Genomic DNA, 13,164 nt, shown 5'->3' with positions numbered 1-13,164 from the left:
CCACTAGGGCAAATGCTTACCCCGGAAGGCTCTCAGGATCCACATCGCTAGGGCTGGTCGGAGTACCCCACAGGGATGTTCCACAGGGCAGGCTTAAGCCGCCTAAGGAACTGCCTTGACCATCTGCCATTCACCTTGCTTCCTGGTCAGGGAACCAAGAAATGTAGCAGGATGAGCGGCAGACAAAACTCCTCAGACACCGAGTTAAAGGAAGGGATTTATTCAGGTGGGGGCATCAGCAAGACTCCTGTCTCAAGAGCCGAGCTCCCCGAGTGAGCAATTCCTGTCCCTTTTAAGGGCTCATAACTCTAAGGGGGTGCATGTGAGAGGGTCATGATTGATTGAGCAAGCAAGGGGTACGTGACTGGGGGCTGTATGCACTGGTAATTATATCGGAACAAAATAAGATAGGAATTTTCACAGTGCATTTCCATACAATGTCTGTAATCTATAGATAACAGAACCGATTAGGTCAATGGTGGATCTTTAACTACCAGGCCCAGGGTGCGGCGCCAGGCTGTCTGCCTGTGGATTTCATTTCTGCCTTTAAGTTTTTACTTCTTCTGTCTTTGGAGGCAGAAATTGGGCATAAGACGATATGAGGGGTCGTCTCCTCTCTTAATACAATTATTTAGTTGAAATTGTTTAGGTAACAATGCTCAAATATTAAAATGGAGACATTTTAAAAATTTTGATTTTTGTCAAGGCATGGCGGCTTATGCCTGTAATCCCAGAACTTTGGGAGACTAAAGCGGGTGGATCACCTGAGGTCAGCAGTTTGAGACCAGCCTGGCAAAAGCCTGTCTTTACAAAAAATACAAAAATTAGCTGAGTGTGGTGGCATGCACCTGTAACCCCAGCTACTAGGGAGGCTGAGGCAGGAGAATCACTTGAAACCAGGAGGCAGAGTTTGCAGTGAGCTGAGATCATGCCACTGCACTCCAGCCTAGCAGATCGAGACACCATCTCAAAAAATAAATAAATAAAATAAAAAATAAAGATTTTCATTTTCTAAAAGACAAGAACGTCCTAGAATTTTATAGCCAATAGAGATATTCAAGATTACCCAGTTCAGTTTATTAATTTTCCTGAAAAAGAAATGTAGTCTCAGAGTTTTTGGTGATTTGCCCAAGGTTAGTGAGAGAACAGAACGAATTTATTAATTTCACTTATTTTCTGAATGAATTTGAAGGGTTAATATTATACTCAATATATTAATGGCATGTTTATGTTAAAAAGGGTAAATAAATATCATTTTATAGTAATTATAGAGATTTATTCATTCAGTTCATTTAATATTTGTTTAGTATCTACTAAGTGCCAGACACTGTTCTAAGTACTGGGGATATAAAGTTTTACAAGACGGACATACTGTCATGGACTTTACATTCTGGTGAGAAGAATAGTCAGTACATAAAGTAATAAATAAGTTAATATGAAAAATATTTTTCAGTGGTAAATCCTGAGCAGAAAATTAAAATTGAGTGATGTGACAATAAGTAACTTGATGTCTATTTTAGAATCAATGCTCATGAAAGTCCTTTGGCACAGGAAATTTAAACAGATTTGAAGGGCAAAGGGATAACCCTATCACCTTGGGAAGGTTGTGGGGAGAGATCATTAAAAGAAGGGAACAGCTGGTACAGAATCTCTTGAGTAGAAAAGATTCAGAAACCCATTGAATGCCATTTAGAATTTATTGTATATAATATATAATTTTACCACTTTAAATGTGTTGTTCTCGATTTATAATATAGAGTCAGGGTTTCTTAAGTAAACCTTTTTTTATTTATTTATTTTTTTCCATCAGGAAATAGTCTTACTCTGTCACCCAGGCTGGAGTGCAGTGGTGCGATCTTGGCTCACTGCAACCTCTGCCTCCTGGGTTCAAGCAATTCTCCTGCCTCAGCCTCCCAAGTAGCTGGGATTACAGGTGCCCACCACCACACCTGGTTAATTTTTTTAAATTTTAGTAGAGATGGGGTTTCACCATGTTGGCCAGACTCTTCTGAAACTCCTAACCTTGTGATCTGCCTGCCTTGGCCTCCCAAAGTGCTGGGATTACAGGCATTAGTGCCCAGCATCTTCTTTAATTTTAAAAAATTTTGTTAAAACTAAATCATTATTCTTGATATTGTGCTACTTCTAATCCATCCTCTTTATTTTAGTTGAACTCAGTTTATATTTCTAAACATTGCAAGTTAATTAGTTTAGTTTTCATCCTGAAATAATCATTATCTTGATAGAATGGGGACACTGTCCTGTCAAGAATTGTGCTCTTTGGCAGGGATCCCTAACCCCCAGGCCATGGACCATACTTATCTATGCCTGTTAAGAACCAGGCTGCCCAGCTGGAGATGACCAGTAGGCAAATGAGCATTACCGCCTGACGTCTGCCTCCTATCAGATCAGTGGCTGCATTAGATTCTTATAGAAGCACAAACCCTATTGGGAACTGCACGTGCAAGGGATCTAGGTTGGGCACTCCTTATGAGAATCTAATGCCTGATGATCTGAGGTTGAACAATTTCATCCCCAAACCATCCTCACCCCCAGCGGTGGAAAAAAATGCCTTCCACAAAACCGGTTCCAGGTACCGAAAAGGTTGGGAACTGCCGTTCTACAAGACAGTCTGGTATTAACAATTTAAAAAAATAAAGTCTTTGTCACTGATTATTGTTTAGCATTTAACAGAAAAACATGATGGCACACTTTCTGTGGTGTTATAAACAGATAGTGTGATAAGAAAATGCTGACTCTCGCCAGGCGTGGTGGCTCACATCTGTAATCCCAGCACTTTGGGAGGCTGAGGTGGGCGGATCACCTAAGGTCAGGAGTTCAACACCAGCCTGACCAACATGGTGAAACCCTGTCTCTACTAAAAATGCAAAATTAGCTGGGCATGGTGGCGCATGCCTGTAATCCCAGCTACCTGGGAGGCTGAGGCAGAAGAATCGCTTGAACCTGGGAGGTGGAGGTTGCAGTAAGCCAAGATGATGTCATTGCACTCCAGCCTGGGCAACAAGAGCGAAACTCCATCTCAAAAAAAAAAAAAAAAAAAAAAAAAAATGCTGACTCTCTTAAAATTATGGAAGAAATATTAGATTTTTATTGACTTAACTTTAATAAGAATAAGTAAATTTATTTTATATGATCTCCAAAGTGAACACTACTTATATTGCTTATCGTTCTAAATTAATATAGTACAAATTTGATAAAACTATTTAGATATATGGATGATTAGAAAAGTAAATATTCCATTCATTTTACAAATATTTAAGTACTTATTTAGAACCTAGCATCATGCACCAAGCACTGTTTGAGCAATTGGTATAACTTAGAAACATACAAGCAAAGATGCCTGTCTTCGAGGTACTTTTATTCTAACATAGAAAGTTGATAATACACATTAATAGTGGAATTTATATAGTATGTTAAAATGTTTTAAGGGTACCTAGAAGTGAAGTAGGCAGAAGACTGTATTATTAAATAGAGTGGTAAAAGTAGCTCACTGAGAAGGTGAGATACAAGCAAAGACTTGAGAAGCCATGGGAGTTGGCTATGCAGATATCTAGGTGAAGAGAGTTCCAGGCAGGATGAACATCTAGTCCAAAGGCCTAAGGTGGAAGAATGCTTGGCATGTTAAGAAATATCAAGAGAGTTAGAATATTGCAATGGATTGATGGGGTTGGTGTATAGAGAGATGGGGACAGACAGAGAGACAGACAGTAGATTCATATGCAAATAATCATAATCTAGCTACTAATACTATCTTTTTAGCTATTTGAGTACGTTCTCTCTTTTTATGATGTACTATAAGAATATGACACATAGCTTACTAGATCGATTGATTCAATAAGCTTTGTATCTCATCGAATAGTTTTTCAAATAGCAAAATAATTGCCTTATGATGTGACATGTTACACATTAAGTGCTAGTTGAGTTCTTACATGTTTAAGTTCATGGTTAGACTATTTACCACCATAATTGCATGCTAAATCAACATGCCTTTCATTGACAATATTTAGAGTTACTTGTTTTCTGAAAGTGTGTCTTTGACTTCCTATTTAAGAATTAGATTAACAATCAGAAATTGTTAGAAATAATAGCACATGACGTATTTGTAGAAAGTCTATATTGTTGATTAGTCTCATATCTGAACTGGAAAACGGCATCACAAACAACCACCCAGGTATGAACATCAGAAATGCTATAAGTAATCTAGTTGCAGGATGAACTCTACTGTATGAAACCTCATAAAATATGATGACCTAGGTCCCTGGAGCAAAAGGAATTTAACTTATGCAATGTACCAAGATGAGAACTGCTAGAAAACTGGGGGCATGGAAGTGCTAATCTAGTTTAATATTTTAGTTAGCCTAAAGCAACAATAATCACAGACACACTCTGTGAAATGTTATTTGTGCCCATACAGTAGCATTAATTTTCTTTTAATCTTTGTCTGCCCCAGGAAATATTTCAATTGAATTTCACATTTTTTCCCAAGGAATCAGGGCTTCTGGGATTCAATGTCATTTACTTAAATTTTTTTTCACAGTTATTTTCCAATCTAAATTAATTGAAAAACCAATCATTTATTATTTTGCATTTACTTCTTCATTTGGTAAAAATGACATGGTTTAGATTGATCGCTTGAACATTAATGTAGTTCTGGAATTAGGCTTACTCATTTAATAGGTTACTCAATCACTCATTTACGAAACACATATCCAATTCATGTCAGTTATCTCAACACACATAAAAATAAAGTATTAGTTACTTTTGGAGGTAGCATGTGTAATAGTAAGTAGCTCTGTAATGAGATACTGTGGGCTCAGTATTCAACTCTACTTTCTTTGATCTGTATCTCCTTAGGAAAGTTAATTAACCTATCCTTCCCTCATTTTTTCTATGGCAAAATGGGGATTAATAATGGTAACATATTGTAATTATGAGGAATAAAAAAGTATATAAAAATGATATACAAATAATAAGCCATGTAACATGTACTGCATAATGCCTGGCACCTAGTCAGACTCAAAATGTAAGTATTTCTGTTACATACATCTGTGTACACTTAGAAGTATCCTGTGGTATGGTTACAAAATTGCTTAAGAGAATTGAGTGAGAATTTTCCATTTTTACAAAGAGAGAACCTTAAAAGTGAAGAATGGTTAAGTGTCTGCAATAATGACATATATTCTTTTTTTAAATGGGACATGAAGAACAATTCAAAGCTTCCAGTGAATGGATTATTACAGTATAGACTTTCAAAGATGAATAGGACTAATTTAGAAAGGAGGGAAGAAAAAAATATAGTTTGATAAATTTTGACATTTAACTGTTCTTTTTATTTCAATAGATTTTAGCCCAAATCATGATGAACTCCATGAAATTTTCAAACATGTGCTTTAGAAATCCCTCCGTGACTTCAATTTCAATATAGCCTAGGGGGAGAATATTTTTTTCAATAAATGGCTAAAACAGAGATAAAAGAATTACAAATATTTAAACTATATTTATTAACTTAAAAGGAAGACTAGATTTATGTATAAGAATTAATTAGTGCAGTTTTTAAGTAGGTTAAGTTGCCTTAGGAAACTTTTTGTGTTTCTAAGTCAATTCTGTAAACCTATGACACTCCTCAATATTATCATTTATAAAACGAATCCTAAGTAAGACTATCATTAGAAGTCCATTTATGCAACAAAATATTTTTATAAACAATATAATGGAAATTGAAACTGAATTAAAAATTTACACAACAAACTGATAGAGTAAAATACAGAGATGTAAGTTAAAAAAAATCAGAAATTAGGGAACCTTAAATAAGGCTGACAATAGGTATATAAGCTGTGTTCAAAGTTTTTGGAATTTTTTAACTTCTTGAGTAGTTTCATTAGTTTCACTGAGAGGCCATACAAGATAGAGAGACACAGAATAAGAATCTGTAAAAGGACTGATATTCCTGTCTTAAAATTAAAACATAATACATATACTAGATTTTAACCCTCTACAGAAATCATCCATTACAACTCTCTATATACTCCTCCCGACAATCATCACTTTTTTACCAGACAAGCCAAGACCCAGAGACTTAAACAATATCCTTATCATCCAACAATGTGTTTCCGTCACTAATACGATGCTGCCATATAATAAGAAATGTGGCAGTGAGAAGCAAGCAGGCCAGAAGTGTTTTACACAAACTTTTGTGGTTCTTTGAACCATATACTGTAGCTGCAATGTGAAACTAACAATAGCAAGAACTAATAAGAAGTTGCATTTTATTTTGTCTAAAGAGATCAGTTCAAAAACAAAACAGAATAACCGGTAGATCATTTTCATTTCTGCCCAGTGGGGGAATAACTATTTTGTAATATAACATGTAATAAGGCTATGGTCAGAATTAAATTAATCCAGGTAAAACACTTGTAATGGTGCTTGGTACATAGAGAACATTCAACAAATATTAGTTATCTTTATAACTGTAATAGTAATGAGTCTTTTATTTAGATTTTACCAACAAGGGCAGCAACATCTTATGCCACTAACTTCAGTGCATGTTGCAGTAAATGATGGAGTAGACATAGTGCCTTGTTTTATAAATATTCTTTCATTTATACCATAAATTATTTCAATTTTATAGCTGTGGAACCTGGCCCATGAAATCATTAAGGAATGCTCCAGAAGTTACACAACTTTTAAGACTATGCTTTACGATAGAACTGCTAAAACAATTTGTTTAAACAAAAATAATTCTGGATTAGGGACCCAGTGGCCAGAGTTCGAGTCCCAAAACTGCCACTTATAAATTAAGATCCCTGGCTGCAAGCCTCCTCATCTATAAAATGAAGAGGCTGAGCTACAGTTATTTAAAGTTCCTTCTAGCTCTTTCCTGTGCCTTCACAGCTAAAGCTAAATGTTAAAAAGTCACACAGTTACTTGAAGCCTTTTAAAAATTAATTATTATTTTATCCACTTAAATCATGGCTACTTTCTACATTTTAAGAAAAACTATCATAATGAAACCTCTGCAGTTCTAGAAATAAAATATTTATTTTTATTCCATCTGTCCAATCTATATTTTTTCAATTAGAAAAAATAAATCAACCAAATCTAGGGATATTATATAGTATATTTCTGCCTGTTTGTTTACAGGGAAGCAGGGAAAATCCTTAGGACATGATAGAAATTTTAGAAGGGTTTCTAATCCTTATGAAGGGGTGGATCTCTTCCCTCACATCCCTGAGTACCTTAGACAAAGTGGGTCTATATGCCAGCACGGTTACCAGGGGTGTTCATGTGGATACTGGAATGCAAGAGAAATTTTGATAGGAAGTTCTATTTTTTTTTTTTTTTTTTTTTCAGTTAATAGCCTTTCTCCCTTACTGCCGTACTAAACCATCTTAATTTAACACACTGCAGAACATTTGCTTTAGGGTAATTTTTTTCCTGCCTACAATTTATAACATTTTAGTTTGGTCTTATGTGATTAATTTTGATCAATGCAGAGATTTCCTATTCTCTAGTGAGAAATATGTATACTGAGGGAAATGAATTTTTTCCAACCACGTCCTCCAGAGTATTTTTAAATACACTTTGTTCAAGACATGCTAGGTAAATATTGCATTTATATGGTTGAAGAATAACAAAAGTGGATTTTAAATCAATTAAAATTCTGTGAATCTTATATTAAGAATCAACCCATATGCATACGTATATATATGAATAATTTGACTGTTTGTGTGTACATCAGTGAATAGAATTAAAACATATTCAGGCCGGGCGTGGTGGCTCATTCTTGTAATCCCAGCACTTTGAGAGGCCGAGGCGGTTGGATCACTAGGTCAGGAGTTTGAGACTAGCCTGGCCAACATAGTGAAACCCCGTCTCTACTAAAAATACCAAAAAAAAAAAAAAAAAATTAGCCGGCCATGGTGGCGGGTGCCTGTAATCCCAGCTACTTGGGAGGCTGAGGCAAGGAGAATTGCTTGAACCTGGGAGGCAGAGGTTGCAGTGAGCTGAGATCGTGCCACTGCACTGCAGCCTGGGTGATAAGAGCAAAACTCTGTCTCAAAAAAAGAAAAAAAAAAAAAGAATTAAAACATATTCTTGTTTCTGAATTATTTTAATATGTGTCTTAGTGGAAATTATATAATAGTATAAAAATGCAAAGGATTTTTTTAATCGTGTGGTATATATAAGTGAACACAAATAAAGGTGTTTGGGTTATTTTAGATTAATACTTATTTTGAAAATATCCCTTGTGCTAAATGTTATTTCTTGGTTAGTTGGGGTGATATTACAGTATGATCTTTTAAAGCAAATCAACTAGGTTACTGTTAATAAGAGTCAGTAAAAATCAAGATTGTGCAGGTTTCCTAGCAGAGGTTGTAAGTCACAGTTGATACCTCCCTAACAGTTTTCCACATTCAAGTCACCTGACCTTCCAACTTGAAGATAGTCTTGCTCTAGTACTCAAGAGCAATTTCTGCTATCAGTTAAGGCTTGGCATCTCCCAGTTCATAGAATTAGTGAATCTCAGTATACCTTACTTCTCCTTTGAAACACAATCTTGTCTAAAGCCCTAGTATCATATGGAAAATCCTCATAAGCCATTATTCTTTGCCCACACAGCTCTCAAATTCTTGTCATCAGATACACTGCTTCAGGTTTTCAACCTGAAGCTTGATCTGTCAATAATCTAGTGCCTAAATTACCACCAAGCTTTTTACATTGTTTACACAGTACATCTTATCTACTCTGGCAAGCTTGCCTTTCAGTCCAGTCCATATTCCAACCATGTGTTTTTTGTTTTTTTTGTTTGTTTTTTGTTTTCCACTAAATGCTGATTCTCAGCTCCTTTTAATTACTGTGTTGCCTTGAAGAATCATGGTTACTCATGCATGAATTTCATGTTACAATAAATTTGTATTCAAAAGTATGTAATACAACATTAAACATTTTGACTGATGGAAGTTTAAAACAATTTGACTAAGGATGAAAGGATGAACCTGGTATTGAGGCTCTTGAAATATTCGTTTAAGTTTTACTTTTGTACTTACTGGATCTGAAACTTAGTCACATAATTTAAATTCTGTAGGCTTCAATGTCCTCCTTTGAAAAAATAAGCTAAAATAATATTTATCTTGACTTCTGTTTCTATTCATGAAGGAGTTCTGTCTGTAAGACTTGTCCTCCAGCTTTCATTGCTAGAAAACTGGACTAAATATATAGAAATGCTATGATCTTCAAGAGAAGGGAAGCAAATGAAGAGATGATTCCAACACTGGAATTTCTGACTGGAGGCAATTTTTAGACCATGATACGTGGCATATGGAGGAACAGCCTAAACATAACTTCATGGTATTTAATTTTGTAGTTGAGGAGACAAAGATCTGAGTTTAGAGAGAACAAAGGAGCTAGAATTTGTGGGGCAGATTACCAGAAATGAGGGAAATACACAAAGAGTTCTAGAACTCTGCAGAGGGGCTCCCCAGAATCTTTGTTTGAATAGCAATCTACACATTCGTAATGTGAAATTCCATATGACCAGGTGACAAACAACTGCTGGAAAAGAATAATTAGAGTGAACTCTAAGTAGAATTCCCAGGGGTCTCACAGGTCTGGGAATCTTTTGATTTCCCATCAGCCAGAGTAGTGAACCCCCATTAAATACAGAGGGAGTTCAGTAGAGAGCACAGAAGGACCAAGCCTTAGGAACAGGGATAACTTAATACTAGACTACTTCAGACTCACCCTAAAAATTGTTTAATGCAAGCCTCAGAGGAATCAGTATGAGTCACGGGTAACTTAACTGTCTCCCAGGGACAATTCTACGTCTAAATCAATACAACTAAATCTAACACTAAACAAAATGTATAATATCTGGCAACCAATAAAAAATTACTGGACATGAGAAAAAATAATAAAATATGACTCATGTCAGGAGAAAATTCAGTCAATAGAAACAGACCTGTAAATGACAGATAATGAAGTTAACAGAAAAAGTTTAAAACATTATTACAAATATAAATGTCAAGGAATTAAAGAGAAATATAAATATAATGAGAGAAATAGATAATAAAATAATATCAAAATTAAACTTCTAGAAATGAAAACCAAGATAGCTGAAATAAAAATTTCACTGAATGGGATTGAAAGCAGATTAGATACTGCAGAAGAAAAGATCAATGAACTTGAAGGTGTAACAATAGAAAACATATAAAATATCAAGGAAAAAGGAGGTTGTACAAAAGTAAACAGTGTCAGTGATTTTGGAGACAATAACAAGTTATTTAACATATAATTTGAGTTCTAGAATTAGATGGTAGGAAAATTGAGGGTCAGAAAACTGTTTAAAGATATAAGGCCAATGTTTTCCCCACAAGCTTTATGAAAACAATACTCCCATGATCTCAGCTCACGACAACGTCTGCCTTCTGGGTTCAAGCTATTCTCCTGCCTCAGCCTTCTGTGTAGCTGGGATTACAGGCACCCCCCACCATTCCCAGCTAATTTTTTTGTATTTTTAGTAGAGACAGGGTTTTACCATGTTGACCAGGCTGGTCTCGAACTCCTGACCTCAAGTGATCCAACTATCTCTGTCTCCCAAGGAGCTGAGATTACAGGCATGAGCACCATGTCCAGCCTCAAATTGATCTTATATTTAACTAATTATATATGTGTAATAATGATAAAAATAGGAGGAAGAAGAGAAGACAATAATTACTGTTTTGGAATATGCTGTGCCTGGTCTTTGCTAAATGCTGTTACATATAATATCTCATTTAATCTTCCTAGCAAATACATTTGATAGCTACTATATTTATTATTTTTCAGTCACAAAAGATGAAATTGAGAGACATTATGTAATTTACTAAAGGGCGTTCAGAAGAAAGTGACAAACCAGAGATTTAAAACTACGTCAGTCTGAATTCAAAAGCATCCCATTATACTATCTCCCAGATGTAAAAAACTATAAGCATGAGTACTACTTCAGAATTTACTTTTAGCATAAACTTTACATTTAAGAAATGTTCTAACTTTTTGTTTTATATTATTTGTCACATAAAATTTAGCCTCTTCAAACTGTGTTCTATAAATGTAGATAATTTTCTATAATCAGAAAACAGGCTACTACCTTTTTACAAAAATAAATGGTTTGCTGTGTTGATTCTAGAACCTTTTCTAGGGTCAAGAGAGTAGTAAAGCTACTGTTTAAAATAAAATGGTTTAGTTAATATGTATCTCATGTGTTTTTATCTAAACAATCAAGAAATTACTTTTATTGATGAAGAGATAACATTTTTGAAAAAACCCTGAAATTTTTTAAAACATAAATGCTGTAGCCAAATGAAAAAAAAGTTATCCTGTAATGTATTTTTCCTGTAACTATGAAATACTTAACTACAATATTGCACTCCCAGCATTATTATTGTTGCTACTTAATGAAATAACAACAGTAATAATATCTTCTTAAATTCCTAAATATAAAGCTAGAAACATAATGGGTCTAGTGCATCTTTATTACAGGACTTTTTTTTTTCTTTTTTTTTAACCTTATACATTGGTAGTGCAATGTATGTGATAAATGCATTGGTAATGCAAATATATAATTATGATTATGTACTATTCAGATTTTCATCAGAAATAGAGAAATACTTTTATTTTAATCAAAATTCTTAATGGTAGTATGAACATTTTTAAATTTATTTTTTCCAAAGCATTGTTAAATAATTTATCAGATTGGTGCAAAAGTAATTGCAGTTTTTGCCATTACTTTTAATGACAAAATTGACTTGCTAAGGAAAACAATAACTCTTTCTTCTTTTAATTAAGTATATTGCTTATTAGGAACTTAAAGTGGATCCTCTTTTTATATTGTGGAGAGCAGGTATGCTAATAGAAGAGAGAGAAAGCCCTTTGACAGGAAATAAAATCCTGAATATTTTATAGATAATCAGCAGTACTGCAAGGGCTTCTGCTGTCTTTTATCAATCTGACTTTGTTTGGGCACTGAGATCTGCCAGTAGGTGAAATAGAGCAGGAGCTTACCATCGTAGAATATACTGTACGTACTAGTTCAAGTTTAAACAATATCTTTGGTTTCAACAAAGGGTAGGCAATCATTGCGTAAAATAGACATATTAATATTTTATTTTTACTTATGATCTAGGGGTCAGCAGGAAATGCATTGGGACTACATTTGAAGACTTACTTAGCTACATACTCACAGACACATACACACATGAGATAGTCATCTATATACAGATCTGTGTTATGAATAAGTGAATTATTTCCTTTATTTCAAAATTCTTGCACTAGTATGAATTATTATTTACTTCTTCTCTGCCAATAATAATATATTTTGCTTTTCTTTTTCAGGGTTTAAACTTGAAAAGACTAGAGACAGTTCAAGGAGGGAGAGAGGTAAGAATGTTTAAAGAAGAGGGACAGGGAAAAAGAGGAAACATGGCTATGGTGTTGCAGTGATGTGGTGATGGTGATTGATGATAATTACATTGATAATGGAAATGGAGATGCATTGAAGAGAATGTTGTATGCATAAGGCTCCGTTCATTCTGGCCAAAGCATATTTTACATGTTTATGTAAATGTGTTATTTGTGCTTGTTCCTCTGAAGCTAAAGAAAATGTTGTTTCTCTGATTAGGCAAACATTGTTTCTGTTATAATGGATTTCTGTAGAAGCAGGTCCTTTCACTGGGGGCAGAAAAGCCTTTTTAAGCAAACATTACAATGCAATTTTTAAAACTGAGACTTACTGAGAAATTAGCAAAATTCTAACAATGCAAACATTTTATGACATTTGGGATTCTTCATTTTCCTGTCAAAGGCTTTTGGCATATGCTAGTAGGTTGGTATGCATTATTAGAGAGTATGAAGTTGCTCTGATAAAGCTAGTGATTTTAAAACTTCTTTCATTATTGCCTACCCCAGATGCTTTATAACAAGGAGAAATTTTTAACAGTACCAAACATAATACCATAGAATTTATACGGTGCACATTATTTTCTGATCCTAACTGAATGTGAAGACTTAACATCACTTAAATTTTTTTCCATGCTAAATGTATAAATGCTGTACTTAACTCTGTGACTCAGGTTGCTGGGAGGTGTGGGAAGGGTGGAATATTTAATT

The 13,164-nt window shown here is 34.6% G+C and overlaps 1 protein-coding gene across 1 annotated transcript in view; it reads left to right on the top strand.

Moving 5' to 3' along the window:
- Positions 1-13,164, top strand: part of CCSER1 (coiled-coil serine rich protein 1) — a 1,408,588-nt gene that overhangs the window by 922,366 nt on the left and 473,058 nt on the right. The window contains exon 10 of the mRNA XM_025385587.1: positions 12,391-12,435. Within this exon, the coding sequence (XP_025241372.1) occupies positions 12,391-12,435 (45 nt within the window). The remainder of the gene's footprint in view (positions 1-12,390; positions 12,436-13,164) is intronic.

The sequence above is a fragment of the Theropithecus gelada genome, chromosome 5 (assembly GCF_003255815.1).
Source record: "Theropithecus gelada isolate Dixy chromosome 5, Tgel_1.0, whole genome shotgun sequence".
NCBI lineage: Eukaryota > Metazoa > Chordata > Mammalia > Primates > Cercopithecidae > Theropithecus > Theropithecus gelada.
The sequence above is the reverse complement of the archived record's forward strand: the minus strand, read 5'-3'. Positions and strand labels throughout refer to the sequence as shown.